Here is a 23,358-nt window from a genome sequence, read left to right as displayed (position 1 = left end):
ATACAGCAGGAGCACTGATTTCACAAAAATACATCCAATTAGAGTGGCATCACGTAGACTACATGTGTAAGTGCCAGTAAAACAAAGATATTTACTTGTAGCAGGTGTTCTCCTAGGACAGCAGACATATATTCTCACATGTGGATGACGACATCCACAGAACTCGGTATGGTCATTGGAAAGTGCACTGTCACTTTAAATCTTTAGGTATTGCCCATAATGTATGCGTGCCGGTGCCTTCCCATCCAGCAACAGCTTTTAGGACCTTCAATTCAGTAAAAAGCTAAGAAGCCAACTAGGGGAGGTTGGTGGGTTGTGAGAGTATATATGCCTGCTGTCTTCAGAGAACACTTGCTACAGGTAAGTATCTTTGCTTTCTCTGAGAACAAGCTGACATAATATTCTCACATGTGGAACTTCCAAGCTGCCAGGATCATATCACTGGATGAGATTAAATACTGAATATACAGAAGCCTGGCACAATCCCATAGGTTTGAAGGGAAAGTTGACTAAGTAGAGAATAGATTTTGCAGAACTGCTTGCCCAAACCGACTGTCTCTTCAGGAGCTGTTCTCTAAATAGTAGTGAGAAGTAAACAAATGGATTGAGGACCAAGTAACTGATTTGCAGATTTCTTCAGTAGATGCAGAGAGAAAATGAGCCATCGAGGCAGCCATAACCTGTACATTTTGGGCTGTCACTCAACTTTGTAACATCAACCCAGCCCGAGTTTTATTCAATTTTCTATACCATTCTCCCAGGAGAGCTCAGAACGGTTTACATGAGTTTATTCAAGAACTCAAGCATTTTTTCCTGTCTGTCCCAGAGGGCTCACAATCTATCTAAAGTACCTGGGGCAATGGGGGATTAAGTGACTTGCCCAGGGTCGAGTTTGAACCCACAACCCTAGGGTGCCGAGGCTGTAGCTTTAACCACTGCACCACACTCTCTCTTTGCCAAGTGGAGATGGTTCTTTTGGATGTAGCAACTCAGGGTGGATAATTATCAATGATTTTTTCAAAAATCTGAAATCAAATTTTTTTTTTTTTAATAAAATGCTTTTTGGATGGAAAATCTATCTAAAGATATTTTTCTATTTAAGATAGAATTATAGTTCAAAAGCTATTAATCATGAAATAAGGATTTGTTTCTAATTATGTAGAATGAAACTGTATAATCATGCAACATTTACATATTCATTACATTAATCCATTCATAATGTCAGTCACGTGCACAATTTAAATCAAGTCTTTCTGACTAGTGATTTAAATCAAATCTACCCTGCAGCAACTCCTACCTTATTAGGCGAAAGAACTTGGAGGACCCTTTATGGGCTACATGCACTAAAGTCAGCAATTGTCACGAAACCTGTTTTCAAAGCTTTAGCAATGATCGTTTTTACTGACCCAATGCACAAAACGGCCCACTGCGTGTTTCCCCTCGATCACCCATTTTCCAATCCAGCCATTTTAGCTATAACCCATCAAAGTAGCCAAGCAATTGATGCACTAACATCACTTATTCCAGGGAAAAAAAAGGGGGTTTTAGTGATCGAAAAACTGACTGGTCTAGTCCAATCAGGGCTTTAGGCTCCTCTCTCAGTATCCTGTATACAGAGGGAGGTGCCTAAGGCCTGACTGGCTCAAATGAAGGCCTGTCATTTAGGACTGGCGGTCCAAAACAGGAGCCTCAGAGCAAGTTTCTTGCTTCCAATTTTTTAAAAAGAGAGGTTTGGGGGGTAGAGGGGGCGTGGTCATCCCTCCTACCATTTTTGGGGGGTTTGGGTCAGTGGCATGGGGGTGCCTGGTGCGGGGGGGCCATGGCGCCAGGAGGGAGTGGGCATCCCTCCTGTCTATTTTTGGTTCGGGGGAGTCAGTGGCGCGGGGGAGGGAGGCGTTTTCTTTTTTAAATGGAGCTGATTGTGAATATGTAACCATAAAAAAAAGAAGCCGTTAATAGCAGTGGCAGGAGACTGCTTCCCCTGTCACTGCTGTTAGGGCTCTGCACATGTGTCAATCGATCACTGAGCAATTGATCGGTCGCATTTGCATGCAAACTTGATAGCTTATCAATCGCTGCTTGAGAACCTGCAAACAGCGATCCAGTCGGTATCTTTAGTGCATCTAGCCCTATATGGCTTAATGAGATGCAGGTACTATGCCAGAGCATGCAGTCTAAGGTGTGAAAGGCTGCTTCTCCAAAATGAGAATGTGGCTTTGGAAAGAAAATAGCATTAGTAAAAGCAGAGATCCCTGTCAGACCCTGTTTTAAGGTTGCCATTCTTCTACATGACATCTTTGAACTTTACTTTGTATCTTCTGGACGTGAGAAAACCTACGAACCAACCTACAAATTTACAAGTTTATTAAACTTAATACACTGCTTCAAAGCTCTGAAAAATCAAAAGGAACTCCATAATTCATAGAACAGCCCCCCCCACCACCACCACCACCAAAGACCTCCTCAAAGAATAAAAATAGACAACCCCTGTAGAGCCTCAGTTAAAAGATAAAAATTCCATACAATCAATACTGGGAAAGGGAAAGAAGGTATCAAGCTTTGAAGCAAAGCAAATCCAACAAGAACAGATTGGAACTTTGCTTGTTTTAAACTTTGATACAAACTGCAAATAAAGGATTTCTGACCTTTCAGTTGGATTTGACATCTCCAGTGCCTCGTCTTGTTGGATATACAATCAATACTAACATTTACTCAATCTGAACTTAACAGAGCTCCTATACTTTACCCATCTGATAATGTAACCACAAAAACTCAATGAAACAAATAAGTTTTTAAGCATTTATGAAAACGAACCAAAGATGGTTCCTCTCTGAGAACTTGTTGGAAAAAAAAAATCCACAAAACAGGGTCTAGATAAAAGAAAGACCCTTTACATAATGCTGGAAACTGTAGTAACCGAGCCTCTCTTGAACAAAATGTCCAGAAAGGAACATAAGGTGTGAGCAGCTTACATTACATTACATTAGTGATTTCTATTCCGCCTGTGCCTTGCGGTTCTAAGCGGATTACAAAATTAGAAGAAATCTGGACATTTCCAGGAAGTTTACATATCAAGTACATATTAAGTTTACATATCAAGTACATATTAAGTTTACATATCAAGTTTACATATCAGGTAAGAATAACAATACATTCAGGTTATAGAAGATTATTTCATAATGTTGAGGGAAGAAATATTCTGGTTACAGATGGAGGTTGCTTGTTTAGGTTTCTGAATATAATTTTGGGGATATGGTTTGAAGAATTGGCTAGGAGATACTATAGGGGTGGTATTCATGAAGGAATATGCATGTGCGAGTAGGATGGAGGTTAGAATGATGGGAGGTGTTTTTTGAATAGAAGAGTTTTGATTTCTTTTCGGAACACTTTAATGTCTGTTGTTTTGGTCAGCAGTTTGGAGACGGTAGGGTCAATTTTCGCTGCCTTTGTCGCCAGAAGGTTGTCGTAAAGTTTCTTGCGTCGAGTACCATTGAGAGGTGGGTAGGTGAATAGGCTTTGAGTTTTCCTTATTCTGTGTGTGAGGTTGCGGTATAGGCGGTTGTTTAGGTAACTTGGTGCAGCTCCATGGGTTACTTTAAATAGCAGACAGTAGAATTTGAATTGAGTTCTTGCTTTTATCGGTAGCCAGTGAGAGTCTAAGTATGCATTGGTGATGTGGTCAAATTTGCTAAGCGAGTAGATGAGTGAGGGCTGTGTTCTGAACGGTCTTTAGTTGTTTTATCACAGTTGTTAAACAGTATACAAGGCCACACAGATTGTAAAACTTTATACAGAATGACCACAAGCTTAAACCAAATGACCACCAAATGACCAAATTCTGTAGTATAAAGCTAACCAATGGTTTTGAATTAACAAAGGGGTTATGTGATCATACTGACCTGTACTACATTTTGTAAGGTCTGAAGCTTAGCCAAATTTCACCCTGAAAGCCCTAGCAAAATCACATTGGCATAATTCAGACAAGTCATAAATAGTGAATGAATCAAGGTCAAAAAGAATCATCATCAATCTAGCTCCATACTGCCCGTTGCATAAGCAGAACAAGAAATCCCTGTCTAATGACATTGTCCATATGGCAGTAAAAGTCAAAGCCATATCGATTATCAAACCCAAATATTTAAAAGAAGATCTTACTGGTAAAGATTTCCCAAAAAGACAGACAGAGGAGGTAGGTAATTCAAAATCATTATAGATCTAGCAGACCAAAGTATTTTTCACATGTTTTTCCCTATACTTAAACCATCCAGGATACCCAACAATAGTTGATGGACAACTAGATTTAACACACTGGATAGGTTAAATTGTATAACACTACAACAAAAGAATAATGAAAATACGGCATCTCTACTTAACCAAAAAATTTACAGATTATAGGCCTGATGATATTCAAAACAATTTAAACAGCCAGGAGAGGCTCCTGGCTGTTTAAATCACCTGTCCAGGGCTAACCGGACATTTTCAGCAGCACCTAAAAGGATAAGATAGTACATAAATAAGACAAAAAGATGGATCTTCAAAATATAAAGTGAATAAATACCCCAAGAGATCTAATGGTTACCATACAAAACTTTTTCTATATGGAGGAAAAAAGGCCTCAGAAGTTCGTAATCTAATGCAGTTATGTACTGTCACACTGCTGTGTAATATCAGGATTAGTGATCATTAACTGGCCAAAAAACACCATTGGATACATTGAAGTCTACTATAATAAATATACTGTATATCCAAAATAGCCAACACTTATCTTTAAAGATCCCTGATACCACATAGCAGTCCTGATATTACATAGCAGTGTGAGTGCATAACTGCATTAGATGATGGACTTGAAGCCTTTTTTCCTATACAGTGGTACCTTGGTTTACGAGCATAATTCATTCCAGAAGCATGCTCATAAACCAAAATACTCGTATATCAAAGCGAGTTTCCCCATAGGAACTAAGGGAAACTCGCTTGATACGTTTCCACCCACACCCACCTCCCGAGGCCAGCGGCGCTGCTCTACCCCCCCTCCCGAGAACCGGCATTGCTCTCCCCAAAGGCCCCCCCCTTGCATCATCCGGCACCCTCCCCCCGTGATCCGGCACCCCCCTCCGCCGCGATCTGAAATCCCGAGACTCACCCGAACAGGCTTCTTACTTACATCTGGCCACCGGCACTGGCATGTCCTGTGCGTTGGTGCTGGTGCCCGAAGATCTGCCTCCTCTTCTTTGCTGGGCCTTGAGCATCTCGGAGAGAGCGTGAACTTGCAGGCCTTGAGCATGCGCAGATGCTCAAGGCCCAGCAAAGAAGAGGAGGCAGATCTTCGGGCACCGGCACCAACGCACAGGAACAACCTTACCTCCCCTCTTCGGAACTTGAGCTCTCTCCAAGTTTTCCGCAAACATCTGGCTTTTCTCAAAAAATGTAAGTCTCCCTCCAACTTAGGAATCAAGGAAACTCTTATATCTTGGCATCCCAAGTAGAGAGCTGCACGGGAACGGGGACGACGGGAATCCCACGGGACCCGCGGGCATCCCGCGGGTTCCCCCTTCGGGTCGCAGGAATCCCATGGGGTCACCCCCTAGGGTCGCGGGGATCCCGTGGGGACGCCTCAGAAGGTCACGGGGTTCCTGCGGGGCTGGATGTACTAAGTCGCGCGGCTTTTCTCCCTACCTGCTCTGCTTGCAGCACAGAGCCGAACGGAAGTCTTCCCGACGTCAGCGCTGACGTCGGAGGGGAGGGAGGGCTTAAACAAAGCCCTCCCTCACTCCGACGTCAGCGCTGACGTCGGGAAGACTTCCGTTCGGCTCTGTGCTGCAGGCAGGGTAGGTAAGGAGGAGTAGCCTCGCGGCTCGAGTGGCTACCAAGGGAGGGGGGAGGTCCGCCCCAGATGCAGCACAGCCGGCCAAGTCCCCTTACTTTTGTGGCACTTCCCCGACCGACTGACCGACAACAGCCCCGGTCTGACAAACCTCCCTGTCCTTAACCGCGAATCTAAATTACCTTCTTACAGCAGCTGTAAGAAGGAAATTTAGATTCGCGGTTAAGGGCAGGGAGGTTTGTCAGACCGGGGCTGTTGTCGGTCAGTCGGTCGGGGAAGTGCCACAAAAGTAAGGGGACCTGGCCGGCTGTGCTGCACCCGGGGCGGGAGAGAAGGAGGGGGGAGAAGGACGCTGAAAGCACTGGGGAAGAAAGGGGTGGAGAAGGACGCTGAAAGGCCATGGGGAAGACGGGGGGGGGAAGGACACTGAAAGCATTTGTGGAAGACGAAAGGGGAGAAGGACGCTGACAGGACATGGGGAAGACGGGGGGGGGAGAAGGACGCTGAAAGCACATAGGGAAGACGGGGGGGGGGGTGGAGAAGGACGCTGAAAGGCCATGGGGAAGACAGAGAGGGAGAAGGACACTGAAAGGACATGGGGAAGACAGAGGGGGAAAAGGACGCTGATAGGACATGGGGAAGACAGAGGGGGGAGAAGGACACTGAAAGGACATGGGGAAGACAGAGGGGGAAGAAGGACATTGAAAGGACATGGGGAAGACAGAGGGGGAAAAGGACATTGAAAGGACATGGGGAAGACAGAGGGGGGAGAAGGACGCTGACAGGACATGGGGAAGATGGGGGGGAGAAGGACACTGAAAGGAAATGGGGCAGAGAGAGTGGGGAGAAGACGCTGGCAGGGAAGAAGACTGAGATACCAGACTATGGGGGGAGCGGAGGGAAGAAGATGGGTGCCAGACCAATTTGGAAGGGGGGAGAAAGGGAGAGGCACAGTAACAGAGCAAATGGAAGACACAGAAGGAAGAGACAGTGGATGGAAGGAACTGAATGAACATGAGGAAAGCAGAAACCAGGCAACAAAGGTAGGAAAAGAATTCTATTTTTTTTTTTTGCTGCAGGATAAAGTAGTATATTAGTTGTGTTGATAAAAATTTATAAACAAAAGAGGCTCTGGTAGAAACCCGTTTACAAAGTATGTATTCTTCCCAATTAATATTTCCAAATTAAAGTCTTTTTGCTTATTTGTAAATGGGTTTCTACGAGAGCCTTTAATTCAGTAGCATAATTAAATGAAATAACTATTTCTGAAGTTTATAGGGATGGGCGGGGACGGAGGGGATTCCTCATGGGGACGGAGGGGATTCCTCACGGGGACGGGCGAGGACGGAGGGGATTCCTCGCGGGGACGGGTGGGGACGGAGGGATTCCTCACGGGGACGGGTGGGGACAGGTGAGACTCTGTTGTAGTTCCTTCCTATTTCTCCTACTGTAAACCGCGTTGAGCTCTACAAACGTGGAGATGATGCGGTATACAAACCTAAGGATTAGATTAGATTAGATTAACCAGCTATGTTTTTGCCAGCAACATATACCTAGAAATTCAATGCTGGAACATGGACCAGCATTAAACTTTCAGGTATAATGTCAGCATCAGTCAGCAAAATGCCGATTGCTCCGGGCTGAATATCAGGCCCCTAGTTGTTATTTATCTCGATATACCACATACCACAAAAATAGTCATGTTGCTTATGTTAGACATATCTGAGAGGAGTGTAGGATACGCACTTTTTCCTGAGGGTGGAAAGGATGCTACCTTGACCTTCATGTCCTATCAGCCAAGAGATATAATGAAGTGGCTTCACCCTAATAATTCAGAGGGGAAAGTAATGGCAAAAAATTAGAGGATTCAATGTATAATGTTTATAAATCTTCACTGCAATAGATCTGTATCTTCTACCCGGTTTGGAAAAATTGAAGCAAAGAGAATTTCTGTACATGTTATATTGTTTCAGTTGATTATTTACCTAAAAATTGAGGGAGATATGGTCAACATTTGTGGTGAGGACTGTGCGTCAAAGTAATGGCTCACAAATTCAGTTTTCAAAAACAAGCGACATTTGCACACTTGTGCTCTAGTAAGTACGTTACTTTGAATATTTAAATTACCCTTAACACCTGAGTTGCTGGCACTTGGGGACTGGATTTGAGAATCAATGTATTACAGAATGCATTTTACATTAGATGAAAAAGGATGCCACATTGCCCCCCACTTTACTGTTAGATATTAATAGAACTCTACAGTGTTCATTCTCCAAGTTATTTAGTCACTTTGTTTTACCTTCACCAGAGATATTAAAATTAATGTGCTGGACACTGCACAAGGAGGGGTAAAACTTTGCAGTCACCATGAGTTAATGTCTCCAAATCATGTATAATAACTGCAAAACTCGAGTGGTAAAAAAGAGAGCTCCGAGCAGTTTCCCATTCAGTTAAGGAAGAAATTTGGTTACTGGACATTAACTGCACTACAGATAGGATGTTGCAGTAAATTATACCTGCTGAAGTGAGATGGCATTAATTACATCATGTTATCTGCTTGTTAGGCAGAGGTAGTTACTCACGCTACATGTAAAATGCAGTTCCCGCTCATTCCCTGCCCCATTATGTGTTTGCTCTTAACATAGCAGATATCATATTAATTGATAAGGCACTGTGGCCCTTAGGCACAAAACTCACTGTGCGTTTAACAATCGTCACTAAACCAGTTTTAACAGGCTTAGCAACAAAGAATTGCATTAATTGATGCACAAAATGACAAATTTTGGTCTTTTAGCAGCCTCTGATAATCGTATGTAAATGCATTACAATGAGCTAAATATTAAAATCAGTACTCCAATTGATGCCCACATGATACACAAAATGGAGTGCTGTTTTTTTAATGCTCTGAAATCTCTGACAGATCTAGAGGTGCCAGTAGCATTAAAAAAAAGTGATGAACAGCAGGTTTTGCACTGGGAGGGGCTAAGACTCTGATTGGTTCAAGTGCCTAAGGTCACTCCTATGGGAAAGGCCTTAGGTGCCTGAGCCATTCATAGCCTTAGGCCCCTCCCAGTGCAGAAAGACCTGCCATTTTGAAGAGGCAGGCCTGATGGTAGGAAGAAGTGGGCATCCCTCCTGCCGGACTATCACCTAAAAGGTACGGGTTGTGTGTGTGTGTGTGGGGGGGGGTTCATTGGGGGCCCTGGTAGCAGGAGGGAGTGGGCATCCATCTTGCCAGATTGTCATCTAAAAGGTACAGGTGGGGGGGAGGGGGTCAGCAGCAGGAGTGAGTGAACTTCCCTCTTGCTGTTTTTTTATATGTTTAGGGGTATGAGCCGTCATCAGGAGGGGGGATTGGTGTCCCGGCACAACTTTTTTTTTTTTTTAAATTAAATGGGCACAGATGTTGTGCATGTCTAGAACATGCACAACAGTGCCCATTAAAAAAAACTACTCTTTCTTCCCCGAACAGCAGGAGGCTCCTTCAGGGCTTCCCCTGTCTCTCAGATGTTTGGGGCTTCCCCTGCTGGCCCTGCACATATGTCAGTTCCTTTCTACGATGACTGATCAAATGGAACGCCAGGAAACTCATTTACATGCAAAATTATTTGAACGTCAATCACCGTTTTGAAATCGGACAATTTGTCTGCCCCATTGCACAGGATTTTAATGACACTTTTTATGCAACTGGCCCCGTGTTAACTATTAGCTTAGTAAATAGGCCCCATATTGAAGAGCGAGGAAAGATTTTACACTGGCATGCTTGAAAAGCTGTAAATTCCAATTTCAAGCTCTGCTCATTACAGCCACATACAGATCATATCATATCATATTATGCTAAGGTAAAAGGGTGTCCAGCAATCAACATCTAGAACAATTGCAACCTGTAATCTCAGAATGCAGCCTGAGACTTTTAGCGAAACATTTTTGTTTACCTAATTAACTAGCACACACACCTTTTGAAGAACTGCAGTCTCTATTTCAAATGAGACTCACAAGTATAAATTATTCCACATTTGCTACAATATTCATGCAGCCAGACAAATAATCATGTGGCCCACTACTGAAAAAACTTGAAAGCCCCTATGCTAAAGAAAGACTCTTTTCACCTTACCTATAAAACTGCTCCTGAGAAGGTAGGGCCCAGCTGATGGTCAAAGCATGAACCTTCCTAACAGGAACAACTAAACAAAAAAATTTGTTATTTACTACTGTTGGTACAATTCTGCTTTTTTAGTCTTCACATGTTGAGAAAAGTGAGATCCCGCTTCCAAAAACAACATTTTGCTGTCCTTGTACAATCAATCATTATTTCCAGGCTGGACTATTGCAACTTCATCTATCTAAGTCTAACCAAGAAAAGTCTTCAAAGACTTCAGTGGATCCACAATACTGCGGCTAGGTTGATCTTCACAAAAAGTAAATTTGACCATGTTTCCCCACTTCTGCCAAAACTTCACTGGCTTCCAGTAATTTCTAGGGTTCACTTTAAGTGTGCCTGCCTAATATTCAAGATCCTACATGGCATTCTCCCCCCCCTAATTCCACTATCTTGGAATTCTACGATACCTGACACTACTAGATCCACCCAAAAACTTAAACTATCTATCCCCTCGTTAAAAGGCGTTATCTATGTGGGAAAATTAGGGAAATCTCTTTTCTTCAAAATCACTGAGCTTTGGAATAACCTTCCTGCCCTGCTGCGGAACCTGGGCTCCTTCCAATTATTCCAAAAGCACCTGAAAACTTGACTTTTCTCAAAAATGTAAATCTCGCTACCCTCTTTATAATCACTAATTTTTGTTATGCTTTTCCTTCCTTATATTATTAAAGTTCCTGTAAACCGTGCCGAGCTCTATCTTTATGGAGAGGATGCGGTATATAAACTTAAGGTTTAGTTTAGTTTATATAACTAACCTTATCTTGCAGATAAAGAATTGAGATGGGAAAAAACTAAGGACTCCTTTTACGAAGGCGCATTAGCGGGTTTAACGGGCGCAACTTTTCATCACACGCTAACCCCTGCGCTAGCCAAAAAACTACCGCCTGCTCAAGAGGAGGCGGTAGCAGCTAGCACGGCCGTCGGCTTAGCGCGCATTAAACAGCTAACGCGCCTTCGTAAAAGGAGCCCTAAGGGTGTCAAAATTAATTTACCTAACAAAAAATGCAGTATCCTAATTTATTAACCCCCTCTTTTACCAAGGCGTGCTAGCCATTTTAGCGCACGCTAAACGCTGGCGCGACCATAGAATATAATGGACACGTTCGCATTTAGAATGCGCTAAAACGGCTAGCGCGCCTTAGTAAAAGGACCCCTAAGTGCAATACTCATCCTGGGCTTACATCCAACTCTAAAAGAAATTTTAAAGACAGGAACTGGGAAAAGTCTTACCTTTGTAGAGCTTGTTAAATCCTGGTGTGTCAAAAGGCTCAGTCAGATGACTGAAATTTGGTTGGAGTAAACCACTTTAATAAGAGAAAAAGATACAGAGAAACAATTATTGTTCACAGCTAAAACAAGTCCTAGGAAAAATGATTCTCCAATCCCAGAAACAATTTTCGTCAAATTCAAGTTCTTATTTACAAATGAAGTTTCACCATATTTTACAACTAATGCCAACACCCTACTATGGATCCCCCATGTATTCATATCCAGACAAGCCAAGGCTACCCAAGGAAAACTATTTTTGCAGGTAAACAGTCGAGGAAAAAGTTGAAGGCCAAAATATACTGCATTAGTGTTGAAGAGAAAGGGATGCAGAACGAGCCCAGGTGCTCAACTCACCTAAAGGCTACATGAAGGCATGAAACCTGTATTAGACTCCCCAACTGACCAACACACCACCGTCTGCCTCTGGAAGCCGTCATTTAGGCCGATACTGCCAAAGAGACTCTAATTTAGGGGCGGGCACAACCACAGCGCTCACAGGACATTTGAGTTTTCAAGATTTCCACAAAGAATACTGTTTGCAATGGCTAAAGAAAGCAAGTGCCTCAGTAAAAATAGGCAGGGCAGAATATGTACCAGAGCTATTGGTATAGAATAATCAAAAATCAAAGTGGCACTTAAACTCTCATAATAAACATAACTAGCATTCGATACTTTTCAAAAACAGTGCTCACAGTTTCTCTTGATTGTCAGACCAAACATCGGACGAAAACCCGAATGTTCAAAGCGTCTGTAAATTTACTCTTCAATCAATGCACATGTTTTTTGATTAATGGTCATAGATGTTGTGCGTGTCATATACAATATCTGTCCGAAAGTATACAATGGAAGCATCACATGCAAATCAAATCTCATGCATATTCACGGTGGAAATCTTGAAAACCCAACTGGTTTATGATCCTCGTGCACCATGATTTCTTACCCCTGCTCTAGCTGACATATCCCTGCAACAGTGCTAAAAAACAGACCACTGGGTCCATCCTACAAGCACAAAATCTTCACTGAAAGCATTTTTTGGCTATCCTCTACAGTAAGGGTAATGAGAGAATTCAAGAAAATCCCAAAGCAACATGCATGTGTCTAATTAGTTAAATCACACATCTCCTCATTCTTTCAAAAAAGAATAAGGAGATAACGTGAAATGTTTGCATTGGTTCCTGAAACAAAACGCCCCTTATGCAGCCAATTGTGAAATATGGCACTATGTCGGGGTGTCCTCAGGAAGATTGAACAGCATTTATGAATACGAATGAATGAGCTGGATAACTGAAAAACAGCTTTAAGATTATCCAAGATAAGTGGAATATAAAAATATATAAAACTGTTCTGGATGTTTCTAAGCATAGTGTTGACCGCAAGAAAGTCTGAAAAAATGGACCAATGAAGAGTGGAGTGAGTGATTCATACAATATAATTTATTGATAAATGTTGTGAGCTTTATGGATTTTGATTACCGTATTTTCACGCATATAACGCGCGCGTTATACACGATATTACAAACCGTGCATAACTGTGCGCGTTTTACAACTTTTGTTTTTCAATCCGATCGGCTTCCCCCCTACGAACCGGCATCTTCCCCCCCCAGCACCGCAAAACATGTCTTACCCGATTGGGCACCGGCACCAGCACCAATGCACAGGATGTGCCAGTGCCAGTGCCCGAAGATCCTCCCTGGTTGGTTTGGGTTGGTTTGGGCTGGGCTGGGCGGTGCGGTGCAGGAGAGATCCTCCTTCTTCCTGCGCCGGGTTGGACTAGGCTTTGAGCATTTGCGTATGCTCAAAGCCTTCTGGTCTCGCTCTCTCCGAGATAATCTCGGAGAGAGCGAGACCAGAAGGCTTTGAGCATGCGAAAATGCTCAAAGCCTAGTCCAGCCTGGCACAGGAAGGAGGATCTCTCCTGCACCGCCCAGCCCAAACCAACGAGGGAGGATCTTCGGGCACTGGCACGTCCTGTGCATTGGTGCTGGTGCCGGTGCCCAATCGGGTAAGACATGTTTTGCAGTGCTGGAGGGGGAGGATGCCGGTTCGTAGGGGGGATGCCGGATCGGATTGAAAAAAAAAAGTTGTAAAACGCGGGTAAGCGAGCGGGGGGGAGGATGCCGGTTCGGAGTAGGCGGGAGGAGGTTTTAGCATGCGCGATATATGCGTGTGCGCGCTATGTTAAAATTTTTTTACATAGATTTGTGTTCCCCGCGCGCGATACCCGTGTGCGTGTTTTACATGGGTGCGCGTTATCTACGTGAAAATACGGTAGTCCATGATAAATTATCTGGTAATTAGTAGGTTTCAGGATTATACATACTTATTTATGACACTCACACAAAATGGTTTTAGTTTATGTGATTTATATATAACCAGTGATCCCCTAAAGAAAACTCTCCTGAAAACCTAAACAGTTGACAGTGCATGTTACAAAACGTAATTACCATGCATGGATTTCATATGGCACAGAGGTACAGCTGAACCACATGCTTATAAATCTTTCCAAAGCAGCTTTCTAAATTTAAACCCTTGGCAAAAAATGTCCAGCTGACTGAGAGACATGCTATTTGTGATACTACAGCCACCCAAGCAGATAGACTTTTACAAGCTGCCAGGAAAACGTCTGAACACGGTGCACAGTAAATAGGAGGAGAAGCAATCTTCCAAGGTTTTGATTCTACAGGCAAGCACAATGAATAACTAAAACAAAGAATATTCTGCATGCCAAAGAAATGTTTAAAATAAGTTATATGTAAAAATCTTACTTATTTGGAATCTGGGAGAAAATCTCTCTCACCCATTCTTCTAATGTATCCAGAGATTCTGCAATAAAGGGGATAAATAAAACAGACCAACAAGTGAGCATGTACTTATTTTGTCACTGCACTGCCCCCCCCCCCCACCCCATCTGACTATTTGTAAAACTGCAACATAGCCTCTCTCTACAAAGTGCATCAAGGTCTGTTGAAATAAAGATTCAGAGTTCGATTCCAACGCTTCCAACTTGTAATACACTATATACGTTTCTCATTTCCCTCTGTAGCCCCCACCCTCTCTTACCTCTTCATTGCTTTGTATTACTCACTTCTTCAAGCCAAGTATCCCCTAAGCCTAACAAACTCCAACCGAGTACCCCCCGCTGAAGTTCCACCCCGACCCACCAAAGCCCCACCCGACCAAGCTCCACCCCAGACCTGCCCAAGCGCTGCCCCATAATAATAGTATTAATTGTAATTTCATCAATCCATTTTTCATATACACATTTTTGATTAGAAGGACCTGGCAAAGAAGGTTTTGAAAACTGTTTTGTTTTTTTTTGTTGCACAGCAGCTGGGGCTGGGCTAGAAGCAGTACTGAACTTGTGCTTAGCACTAATTAAGTTACTCCACACCAGCTGGGAGAGAGCTTTGTGAGAAGCTGGTGTGTTGCGAGTGTTAGTAGTGGATCAAGACTGGGAACTTACAGGATTAGGGTTGGGTAATTTTGTGGGTGCTTGTGCAAAGCTTTTTGCGAGAGTGAACCCGGCAATCCTGTTCCTGCAACACCAGGACTGGAGTGCTGCATAGTGCTGGAGTTTTTGTTTTGCTTGTTCAAAAACCCCAAGGACCTGGTGAAGACCAGGACTGGGATAAGCTGAAGTCCAGGGATCCTTGGAGTATAATGAACTGATGACTACGAGTTCTGCTTAACCTGAAAGAATAGTTATAGACTGTGCTGAACTCAGAACTTAACAATACTTACCTGGGACAGGATATTTTGATTTTGATTTATTTTGGTTGATTGAGCTTCCCAGAACCTTGGCAGAAGTATTGGCTGTTGCCATCTCTGTGCTGAGGCAGAAAGCCAGCTTTGTTACTTTGGGTTTTTTTGTTTGAATTAAAACTGTTGGCCATATGTGGTGTATCTGATGTTGATTTAGTATCCTTAATACACCAGTGAACTAAAGTACTATGTAGGGTCTTCCCTCTTTGGGAGCCACGCCAGGGTGGTGCTGCCAACAGTCGGCGGACTCCGCAGTGCCCTCGCACAGAAAATATTAGTTATCATTTATATTTGGGGGGGTTTTCAAAGAGGTCAAGGCAGATGGTTTTAAAATATGCAATCAGTAACAACTATAGAAAAATAGACAAATATAAAGCAAAATATAGACAGCAGATATAAATTCACAAAACTGACACCTTTTGATCACTAAATTGAAAATGAAATTATTTTTCCTACCTTTGTGGTCTGGTGATTTCATGAGTCTCTGGTTGCATTTCCTTTTGACTGTGCATCCAATATTTCTTTCTTTCTGCCTCCTGCACACTTCCTTTCCTCTGGATCCCATTCCCTTTCCCAACCAACATCTCTCTCTCTCTCTCTCTGTCCCTCCAGGCATCTCTCCCACCCCCTCTACTGTCACATCCAACATTTCTCCTTCTCTCATTCCACGGATCATGTACAGCATTTTTCACCACTGCCCACCAGCCCCATGATCATTTCTGCTTCTATCACTCCTCTCCAGTACAATGCCACATTTCTCTCTCCCTCCCGCTGAAGCCGCCGCCAATTGATGGCTCCCTTCCTGCCTGCTGCACTACCCCAACCCCCTCGAAGCCAACCCTGCCACCTCGCCAGAGCCAACACGCTCCATTCTCCCACCCCCACCCTAACAGCAACTCTGCGCAGGGACGGGCCATGGCGCACGCAACTTACATGCTACATGCAGCCAGCGGCTCACAAGCATTCCCCCCAATGTTAATTCTGATGTCGAAAAGAAGGTTCCAGGCCAGCCAGGAACTCTGCATGACAGTGCCTGCAATACTGACTCTCTCCTGGCAGATGTAATTGCCACCAAGAAGACTGCTTTGACCGATAGATCCATGAGAGATGCTTCCTGTAAAGGCTCATAAGGATCTCTTGAAGAGTCCTTCTAAGACTATATTAAGATTCCAGGATGGAAAAGGGTCTCCTAAGGACCTCTTGGCGCAAAGCGCAGCACACGCATGTGAATCGCTACTCACTATTGCACCAGCGCTGAAATGTCTCCCATACCTTAGCATACACTGAAACTGTTGTTGGCTTTTTGACTCTAAGGAGAGTAGCAACGACTACTTCTGAATATCCTTTTTGGACTAGCGCTACATGCTCAAGAGCCATGCTGTAAGACCAAAGCATCCTGGATCTTATAGGGCAATCGGCCTCTTCGAGAGCAAGTTTGGATGTACCTGGAGTCTGAGACTTTGCTCCTTTTGTAGTCGTACGAGATCCGCATACTATGGGCACCTGGGACAATCTGGTGCTACAAGAACTACTGCTCCCAGGTAATTTGCTATTTGGCGGATCACCTGGCCTATAATGGGCCAGGGAAGGAACATGTACAGTAGCCTGGTCTCTGGTCATGGCTGAACTAAGGCATCTAGCTCTGCACTTCTGAGTTTGCATCTTCGGCCAAAGAACAGAGCCATTTTTTTGTTCTTTGCAGTCACCAAGATGTTCAACGTTTGACAACTACATCATCTCACAACGGCCTGGAATGCTTTCAGCAACAACAACCACTCTCCCAGGTCCAATGTCTGTCTGCTGAGATAATCCGCTTGAATATTGTCCACCCCACCCACGTGCACTGCAGTGATCACTTACAAGTGTGTTTCTGCCCAAAAGAACAATACTTTCACCTCCTGCCAGAGAAGAGTGATCCTGGTGCCTCCCTGCCTGTTGACATAGGCCACTGCAGTGGTATTGTCAGAAAAGACAATGACTGCTTTGTCCCCCAGCAAAGACTGCAGTCGGTGCAGTGACAGATGAACGGATCTTAGTGCCAGTCTTTTGATAATCCACTGAGACACAGACCATTGTTCTTGAACTGGGTGACTGTTGCAATGAGCCCCCCACCCAAACAAGTTGGCATCTGTCATTAAGATGATCCAGAGTGGAAGTCCCTTTGCTAGAGACTGTCAACTAGCTCATGATGCATCTGGCTGTCACTATCCAGAGGATTGGCACTTGCAGGAGTCTCTCTGAGGAGACCAATGAGACAAGGCATGGGTAATGCCACGCAATGGGTGCTGGCTTGGCCAACAGGTCTGTAATTTGACCATGAAACTTGTTTGCGAGCTTCTGGAAAAAAGATTCAGTCTTCTGATGTGTTGAATAAGACCCTCAGATATTCTAGGGACTGTGTCAGAAGTAAGTGGCTCTTTTGAAAGTTCACAATCCATCCCAGACTCTGCAATATCTTCACAATTACCACTACCACTTTTTCTCCTCCCATTCAGGTGTGAAGATGAGCGGCCACCACGACCATAATCTTGGTGAAAGTCCGAGGCACCATTGCCAGCCCAAAGGGAAGCGCTGAAAATTGATAGTGATTCTCCAACACATGGAATCTCAGGAACTTTCTATATTCCAGGAAGATTGGGATGTGAAGGTAAGCTTCCATCAAATCAGTCAGAAACTCTCCTGGCTCCACCACTGTGATGACGAACAGAACTGAGGAACTCTCAGGGCTACATTTGACATGTTTTGAGATCCAGAATAGGTCTCTACTCTTGGACCCAACAAAGTATATGGAGTATCTGCCAGAGCTCAAGTCTTCTGGAGTGAATGATTCTATGGCTTGAATATCTAGCAGCCTTCATAATGTTGTCCAAATCTTTTTTGCCTTCTCTGGCTGGCCTGCTGGCGAATCCACAAATCAGTCAGAGAGGGTGCACAAACTCTTAACTTGTTACTATCTCCAGGACCCAGCAGTTGGTCATTATCTGTTTCCAGGTCTCCAGATAGTCCAAGAGCCAACCTCCAATCTTCAGAGGAACAACTTGAAGGTTGGTGTCATTGCCGTTTTTAGGCTGGCACTGCAGAGCAGGAACCTGAACCTTAGTTCCTCCGGCTCCTGGAGGACTTTTGTCTGGAACCTTAAAAGGCTCTCTGGGTAGAGGCTCCTGTCGAGTACTGGTGAGAGTGCCAGGACCCACGAAAGGACCCTCAGCTCTGGCTGCTCAGGATCTTCTGTCTGGTAAAAATCTTGGCCGGCAATCTGGTATACTAGCCATAAGATCATCTAGGCCCTTATCAAACATCATCTATCCTCCGAATGAGAGCCTGCTCAGTGCTGCTTTAGAGGTTGAATCACCCATTGTCTGATCCAAAGCATACAATGGGTGGAGATCAAATATGCCGAGACTTTCACCATGAATCTGATTATATCATAGAATGCATCTGCTAAACAATAAAGAAATAAACAGAGCAGATCAGAGGAGACACCTTTGTGCTCGCCTACAGAAAAAAGAACTGAAGGGGGCAATAGAGACTGTGGAGAAGGAGAAGGAGTTGAAAAGCTGTGATTGGTATCTTATGCAGTATGCTCGCAAGCACAGATGGATAACTCTATGGTTCAGTATACTATCTCTATTGAACTGAAAGGGGTAATTATGCTTACCTCTCTGGTGTCAAAAAATCACCTCAATATTCTATAAAAACAAATTCAGTTGGTTTCTTAATTGGCTCTTACTAGATGTCTAATTTTATAAAATCTATTACTAACATACATAGATCCACACATGCCATTCTTTCAGAATATTTCTTTGCAAAACAGCTGGCTGCAGCTGAGAATACCACTGAATATATTTGTACTTCTTGCAACCTTATAGATATTTCACAAAAGGCTTCACAGGATGCCCCAAGCAAAAAGAAAAAAAATATCATAATTTGAAGCAAGATCTTATACACAACAGCTCTTTACCTTTGGATTGAACTGCTACAGTCATGTAGTGTGAGGAGTAGTGAGCCTTCCAGAAATCCCTCAGCCTGGTATACACATCAATCTTCTTTTTCTTAGGGTCATACTTAAGGCTCTTTGCATTACCTAGAAATGAATGATTAAGAAAAGAGAGATTATTACCTGGGTTTTAAAATGGAAAGCATCAGATCAGGATTAAACCTTTGGTGGACTCTAAGCAAAACAAGCTATCAATACATTTTAAAATCCACCTAACAGATCCCATGTGTAGTTCTGACTGCAGAGAAGGAAGCAGCAGGTAAGAACTGCTGTTTGCCAATTGGAGGCCAATGCTTAGTCGTGGGGAAAACAGACACCTTTAGAGGCAGCAGGAGTTTTGGCTCTCTCCTGTCATTCCTTCTCCCCCCAATTACACATACATTCACTCTCACTTATCAGGTCAAAAGTTTGCCTTGGAAATAATCAAATTAGAACACATGAAAGAGGCCCTTCTAAAGTAGCAGAGGAATCCGTGAGCAGCATCTTTGCAAAGATGTTGTCTGGGTGCAGCGAGGGGGGTGACTGGCTTCCCTTCCTTTCACTGTGCTGCAGATGTGGGCTAGATTCACTAACCTCACGGATCCAATCCGTTAGCGATCCGATCCATGAGGTTGCTGGCTGCCCGATTCACAACGCGATCGCATGCAATTGGGGGCAATCGGAATCACGCCCCCATCTGACCACACGGATTGCTGAACAGTGATCTTGACGCATGCACAGACCACCATCTGTGCGTGCTTACAGAACTTTTGAATTATTTTAATTTTTTTACTTTTTTACTTCCTGTACTAAAAAATGCTATTGTGGTTTAGTAAAAGAGGGCCATAGTGCAAAATATAGACAGCAGATATAAATTCTCAAAACGGACACATTTTGATCACTAAATTGAAAATAAAATAATTTTTCCTACCTTTTTGTCTGGTGATTTCATGAGTCTTTCTGCCCCTCCTCTTTTCTTTCTGTCTCTCTTTCTTTCTCTCTCCCCCCCGCCTGCCTGTCTTTCTCTCTCCCCCTGCCTATCTTTCTTTCTCTCTCCCCCTGCCCCCCAAGCCATCGTGCCGATTTCTCCACTTCCCCGATTCTTTCCCTATCCCCTAAACAACCACGCCGATTTCTCCCTGCTGCTTCCCTGAGCCAGGCCAGGCACGTACAAGCGCCGGACTCACAAGACTTCACCTCTGACGCAAATTCTAACGTCGGACAGGAAGTTCCAGGCCAGCCTTCCAATTACCAAGCTCCACACTAAAGGGATCCATGACCTGCCTCCTATGCTACATAACCCCAGGGAAATGGAATACAGCAAAGCCAGAATTCAAAGAATTTATCTTCAAACTTCCTCACATCAACATACAACCTAATCTTAGGAAATCTAAACCTTCACATCGAAGACGAATCTTCCAAGCAAACAGAAAACCTTCTATCTTTCCTTAAAGCCCTATCCTTCAAGATTCTAGACCCCCAAACCACACATGAGAGAGGCCACCAACTTGACATAGCGGCCTTCATGTCCCAACAACCCACTACACCAGAAATTCACACCACGAACAGAGCCTGGATCCAATACCTCTGGTCAGACCATTACATATACAACTTAAAAATAAACTGGCCAAGGGGCAAACCCAAACAAAATAGCCAAAGCTTAACCTATGAAGCACATCAAAAGATCGACCCCCCTCAAATTCTGGCAGACACCATGTGCCCCAAAGACATCATTACCCACTGGATCACACTAAGTACAACTCTCCTTGAGGATATGACTCAACTAAAAACAAAATCTGCAGACGCTCAGACAAATGGTTCAACAACGAACTACTCCAACTCAAACGGCAATGCAGACGACTAGAAAGAGAATGGAGAAAAAATAACCACGAACAAATAAAAATAGCCTGGAGACACTAAACAAACAATAGGCACAGAAATCCAAGATACCAATAAACTTTTCAAATTACTAAGGGAACGCATAGACACCAAATGCTACTTGGCCACAAAAGACTCTGCCCCCCCCCCCCCCAAACTGGCTGAATTCTTTAGAAACAAAATCTCAACAGTCAGGAATACCTTCACCGGGACCCCAAACCACCTTGACGAGATCACATTACCCCCCTCTCCCCCCACACACTCACAAAGAGTCCTGTGCAGCAGATAAAACCTGGTCAGATTTCCCAAATATACAATGGTCTGACCTAAACAGACTATACAAAAAATACAGTCATGCAGCATGTGAACTCAACCACTGCCCCCATACCTGTTAAAACCTCCAGCATAAAATTCTGCACCCAACTCTTGCAATGGATGAGCTGCATGCTTACAGAGGACCAATTCCTACAAGATCTCAATGAAATCATTATCACCCATATTCTGAAAGACCCAAAGGGCACAATAGATAAGCCATCCAACTACAGACCTATAGCCTCAATATCGTTATACGTCAAACTAATGGAAGGCTTTGTGGCAAAACTTCTCACTGACTACCTAGAAAACCATAACATACTCCACCCCTCATAATCAGGCTTCAAGGCCAACTAAAGCACAGAGACACTACTAGGCTCTCTACTAGACACAGCCAGACAACATCTAAGTAAAGGCAAAAAAATGCTAGTCATACAACTTCATCTCATTGCAGCATTCGACCTGGTAAACCATGACATCCTACTACAAACAACGGAAGCAATAGGAATCATAGGTAGAGTTTACACATGGTTTCAAGGATTCTTTCAATCCAGGAGATATAGAGTTAAAACAAACAAAGAAAAATCGTATTCCTGGACCAACCCCTGCGGAGTCCCCCAAAGCTCTCCACTATCTCCAACACTCTTCAATCTCTACATAGCCACACTCGGTACTTGCTTGGACAAACTAGGCATAACTTCATCGAGTGATACAGACTGTTAAGGCATCTACCTAAAGTTTCAGGTTTTCTTTCAAATCAGACTCCCAGAGATAGTTTTGCCATAGCTCATCCCACCTTTAATTCAGCTGCCAGAGTATCCCACATTCTGCTGAGATAAGAGCCTGTATAGCCTGAGCTTAAACAGAGAATACTCCTGAAGTAAGGTAGAAACTATTGAGGGGTCTTCCCCCTTAGCCACTGGGATTTCTTCCTCCAACTGTCCCAGAGAACCATCTAAATTGGAAACTGCAGCTGAAACTACAGACTGCGATTCACAGCTCACCAGCAAGTTCTAAACATCTCTTCTTAGAAGCTGGACGACCAGGTTAAAAGATTTGAAATGGAAGGCAGAGTCTACAGCTGGAAACCACTTTTATCATAAAGGCTTTGTGCAGTAGAAGCAGCAGCACAAATTCTGGGGAGGGGGAAACTGTCTGTCGTCAAGGATCCATAAAAGCCACCTGCTCCAGAGTCTCCTTACAAAATTTACACTAATTGGCTGCCAGTCCCTAAGTACATAAGCCATCAAGAGCCTGATATTCCCTCTGCATTTGTGTTCTCAAATAGCACTGCCCCCTCACCAAAATTTTTAAAAAACCCACATATTTCTAAATACCACTGACATTTCAGTTTCTTACTCTAAAATAGGTTGAAAGAGAACAGAACCCATCTGACATGAGATACAATGGCCAAAAGAGGCACAACAGCCTCCACAGTAACAGCATTTATTATGCTCTGTTGGGAGTCTCCATTGGAGTAGGATGCCCAAAGTTTGCCTCATGCAGGCGACCGGCTGCTAAATTTAGCCCATTGCTTCAGCCTGCACACTGTATCGTGCAATGGTACGGCCGCATCTGGAGTACTGTGTTCAGTACTGGTCACCGTACCTCAAGAAAGACATGGCGGTACTTGAGGGAGTACAAAGAAGAGCAACTAAACTGATAAAGGGAATGGAAAATCTCCCATATACCGACAGATTGAAGCAGTTGGGACTTTTCTCCCTGGAGAAGCGAAGACTTAGAGGAGACATGATAGAAACCTTCAAGATCCTGAAGGGCATAGAGAAGGTAGACAGGGACAGATTTTTCAAATTAAGAGGCAACACAAGTACAAGGGGGCACTCGGAGAAATTGAAAGGGGTCAGGTTTAGAACAAACGCTAGGAAGTTCTTTTTCACTCAGAGGGTGGTGGATACATGGAAAGCGCTTCCAGAGGCTGTTGTAGACAAGAAAACATTAAATGGTTTCAAAGAAGGTTTGGATAGATTCCTAGAAGAAAAAGGGATTGAGGGGTATAGATAGGTATAGACCATTGCTCAGGCAATGGGCCTGATGGGCCGCCGCGGGAGCGGACCGCTGGGCAGGATGGACCTATGGTCTGCCTCAGCGGAGGCAACTTCTTATGTTCTTATGTAAAAGAACTTAGGCCTAGATTCTCAAAACTTTAATGTCGTCACTA

The 23,358-nt window shown here is 43.8% G+C and overlaps 1 protein-coding gene across 1 annotated transcript in view; it reads right to left on the bottom strand.

Annotated features, from left to right (window-relative positions):
* NRDC (nardilysin convertase) overlaps window positions 1-23,358 on the bottom strand; it is a 128,794-nt gene that overhangs the window by 79,663 nt on the left and 25,773 nt on the right. Inside the window, exons 7-11 of the mRNA XM_033916700.1 lie at window positions 18,975-19,097; window positions 14,017-14,074; window positions 11,214-11,287; window positions 9,936-10,005; window positions 7,568-7,645 (exon numbers count right to left, since the gene is read on the bottom strand). Of these exons, the coding sequence (XP_033772591.1) occupies window positions 7,568-7,645; window positions 9,936-10,005; window positions 11,214-11,287; window positions 14,017-14,074; window positions 18,975-19,097 (403 nt within the window). The remainder of the gene's footprint in view (window positions 1-7,567; window positions 7,646-9,935; window positions 10,006-11,213; window positions 11,288-14,016; window positions 14,075-18,974; window positions 19,098-23,358) is intronic.

Source organism: Geotrypetes seraphini, chromosome 12, assembly GCF_902459505.1.
Source record: "Geotrypetes seraphini chromosome 12, aGeoSer1.1, whole genome shotgun sequence".
NCBI classification, from domain to species: domain Eukaryota; kingdom Metazoa; phylum Chordata; class Amphibia; order Gymnophiona; family Dermophiidae; genus Geotrypetes; species Geotrypetes seraphini.
Note: the sequence above shows the minus strand (reverse complement) of the source record. Positions and strands in the feature narration are given on the sequence as shown.